Source organism: Mercurialis annua, linkage group LG1-X (assembly GCF_937616625.2).
Source record: "Mercurialis annua linkage group LG1-X, ddMerAnnu1.2, whole genome shotgun sequence".
Classification (NCBI taxonomy): Eukaryota; Viridiplantae; Streptophyta; class Magnoliopsida; order Malpighiales; family Euphorbiaceae; genus Mercurialis; species Mercurialis annua.
The window spans coordinates 14,427,654-14,431,099 of NC_065570.1; the positions used below are offsets into that span (position 1 = coordinate 14,427,654).

Consider the following 3,446-nt stretch of genomic DNA (forward strand, 5'->3'; position numbering starts at 1 on the left):
GGAATAACACCTCCAACAGTGGAGAAGTCTGTGAAAGTTGACAAACTACTTTTGAAATTGACAATTCAAGAGAGATTGCTAAGAATTCTATTATGAGATGGTTAATTTGTATAAAATAAAATTTAAAGGGCTAATTGTATAAAATTTAAAATTACGCAACCATATTTTTTAGAAAAATTAAAATTTGAAGGAGCAATTTTACAAAAAAAATAATAATTTGTGGGGCTGTCGCTACCTGGGGCATAAGGCTGGTTCCGCCCTTGTGGCTGATCCCTTTGCTTTTAATTGCTGCAATTTTTTACTAGTTAAGCAAAATGATATCATCCACGGAATACAAAGGACTTGAAGAAAAAAAAAATAAAACAAACCAAGTATTATTTATTTATTATAGGTATAAATTAGTTCCTACAAAAACTAATAATTAAAAATGCATAAAACGTCAAATAAACAAAAAGCTCATAATCTCTAGTCTGGAGCTTGAAATGCAGGAATGCACATTATTTTGAAGTAGAAGATAACTTAGTTCATACATGGCGCGGAATGGGAATCACGCATAGATCGTATTTCCTGACAGTCGAAGTGCGGAACTTCTCGGTCATGTCGAGTTGTTCTTTGTCGATACCGTCGGGGAGGTCCCAATCAAAGTTGAAGAGTAATTGTGCAAGTACAAGCTCCACATTAGCCATGGCAAATGATATACCTGGACATACCCTTCTTCCAGCACCAAAGGGCAACAATTCAAAATTATTTCCCCTAAAGTCCACTCGACCATCGCTAAATCTCTCGGGTAGAAACTTTTCCGGTTCAATCCAATATTTAGGATCCGTTCCGATAGCCCATACGTTTACTAACACTCTACTCTTGGCTGGTATGTCATATCCATTGATTTGGACATGGTCGTTTGTTTCTCTGGGAGGCAGTAATGGACCCGCAGGATGCACTCTCATTGTTTCTTTGATAACAAGCTTTAAATACTTTAATTTATCGAACTCTGTTTCTTCAACTATTCCTTTTTCTCCAAAAACTTGTCGCACCTCTGCTTGCGCTTTTTGCATCAGTTTCGGATTCTTAATCAATTCTGACATCGCCCATTCGACAGTTACAGCCGATGAATCAACCGCTGCAAGGAACATATCCTACATATATCAAAGTATTAGAAAGCCTAATGAGAAATCACAAAAATTTAATATTTATTGCAAGTCAAGATTCTTTAAAATGAAGACTTAAATGGAGACTGACGTGACAATATATTTTATTTCATCACCATAAGAGATCGAAAAGGTGATATGATCTGAAATAAAATTTGAACTTTTGGTACTGCTGATTTGATACCGAATTTGAAATATGGCTCATAATTTAAAAGGCATATTAAAATGAAAAAACAAGTGAAGGTATAATTAATGATTTACCAATATAACCGCTTTGATAATGTCCGTTGTTAATGGAATTTCAAGCTTTCCGTGCTCTTGTAGATTTAACAGAACATGGACGAGATCTTCATCCTCGGTTTCAATCGTTGACGAGGCCCTGAAATTCTTATGCTCATCGATTATGGTGTTAAGCACGACATCAATTTGTTTGTGCAGTTTGTTGAGTCTATACCGATTTCCTGTAATGAAATCGAGGAATTTGACAGAGGGGAACAAGTCAGCAAAATTAAAGCCCACAATTTGATCTATAACTTTGGTAGAGAGCGGAATGAATTGTTTTTGGACAGTGCATTTTTTGCCGAAGGCTGCTCTTGAAATGAGAGTGCATGATAATAAAGTTAACATTTTGGTAAGATTGACAACAGATCCTGCGCTGGATGAAATACGAGCGATGAGATTGGATACTTCTTCTTCCCTGACAGGTCGGAATAATTGCACACGTTTCGGACTAAGCAGCTCTAATATACAGAGTTTCCGCATTTGCCTCCAGTGATCACCGTAGCGCGCAAAAGCAATGTCAGCAGCCTTATAGAATATGATATCAGAGACTATCAGAGACGGCCTTTGCGCGAATATGATGTCGTGCGTCTTCAACGCTTGTGTTGCGGTCTCCGCTGAGGAGATCACAAATGTCGGAACTTGCCCAATTCGAAGCTGCATAATGGGGCCGTATTTCTTCGCCAAGTCGCCAAGTTTACGATGGGGTAGATCGCCCATTATATTGTGCATATTTCCTATGATAGGGAGCTTCCATGGTCCGGGGGGCAAGTTTAGAGGTTTGGTACCTTTAAATTTCTTTAAAATTGCCCTCAGGACTAACCCAAAGAAGGAGAGGCTAAAAATAAGCAACAACATTTTAGAATTAGTTGGAGATAATACATGCCATCCCCTACCCTCTTTATATATCAATTCCTGCTTACCACACTGGTCAACAACTTAGAAAATTTTGGCTTCTTGACATAATATTACAACAAAACATAAAATAATTGAACCAAAATTTCCTGCAGCCCAAATATTACATGGCAGCCTAGAAGAATGCGATTTAGTACTACTGTCGTCCATTGGCTGCTTAATTCATTATTACGGCCGGAGTCGGCTTTCTTGACACAATATTACACAATAAAACATAAAAAAAAACAAGATTTTTATCAAATAAAATAGGAGAAAAAAAAATAAAATTTATGTTGCTATTGATTTGATAAGCTGATTAAAGAGCCAAATAACATTATTTCATTATTATTAAATCATAAAGATCACTTATCTTATGAATAGGCCACCATAATAAATAAATTTTTTTTCATAGTTAGAAATATTAAGTGTAATTCATGGTGAAAAATAATAAATTTTTAATATGATACAAAAACCAATGTTTTTAAAACCGGACTGAAAAACGAACCGGCTTCCTCGAGGGTTCATGGTTCGATAAGTTCAGTCCTGTTCAACTGGATTGGATCAAATTTTTTAATTTTAACAAATATAAATTATTTAAATCAAAAATATATAATATTAAAAATTAAAGATAAAATTTGTGAAAAATGTCGAATGATACGTAGACGGGGACGAATTATAGTAATTTGCTTTAACCCAAGACATAAACAAAGACAATGATAAAGTATTTGAATAAATAAATTTTTTAAATTTTATTTGTAAAATATAATTATAAATGAACACTTTGTAAGAGTATACAAAATAATTATTTGTATAAAAGAAAAAAATATTTGTTTATTTTAATAAATAATAATTATTAAATTAAAATTATATAATAAAAGTATAAATAAAAATATAATCTATTCAAATAAAATTAAATATGTAAAATATAATTTTAATTGATTCAAAATGGTGATATATTTAAAAAAAATTACTTATTAAATAATATTGGTGTAGCATTTTTGTAAAAAAAAATAGGGTGCATGTTAGGAGTAATATTTTCAAAATCAGACGAGAAATCAAATCGGCTTCATGAGGAGTACACGGTTCGACTTGAATTTTAGAATTTTAATACAAAAAATCAAAAAC

The 3,446-nt window shown here is 33.2% G+C and overlaps 1 protein-coding gene across 1 annotated transcript; it reads right to left on the bottom strand.

Annotated features, from left to right (window-relative positions):
- Positions 1-358: 358 nt before the first annotated feature.
- Positions 359-2,297, bottom strand: LOC126680363 (cytochrome P450 71D11-like). Its single transcript, XM_050375507.2, has 2 exons — positions 1,410-2,297; positions 359-1,136 (listed from the first exon to the last, which is right to left on the bottom strand). The coding sequence occupies exons 1-2, from the start codon at positions 2,283-2,285 to the stop codon at positions 525-527; spliced, it is 1,488 nt and encodes a 495-aa protein (XP_050231464.1). The 5' UTR covers positions 2,286-2,297; the 3' UTR covers positions 359-524.
- Positions 2,298-3,446: the final 1,149 nt, after the last annotated feature.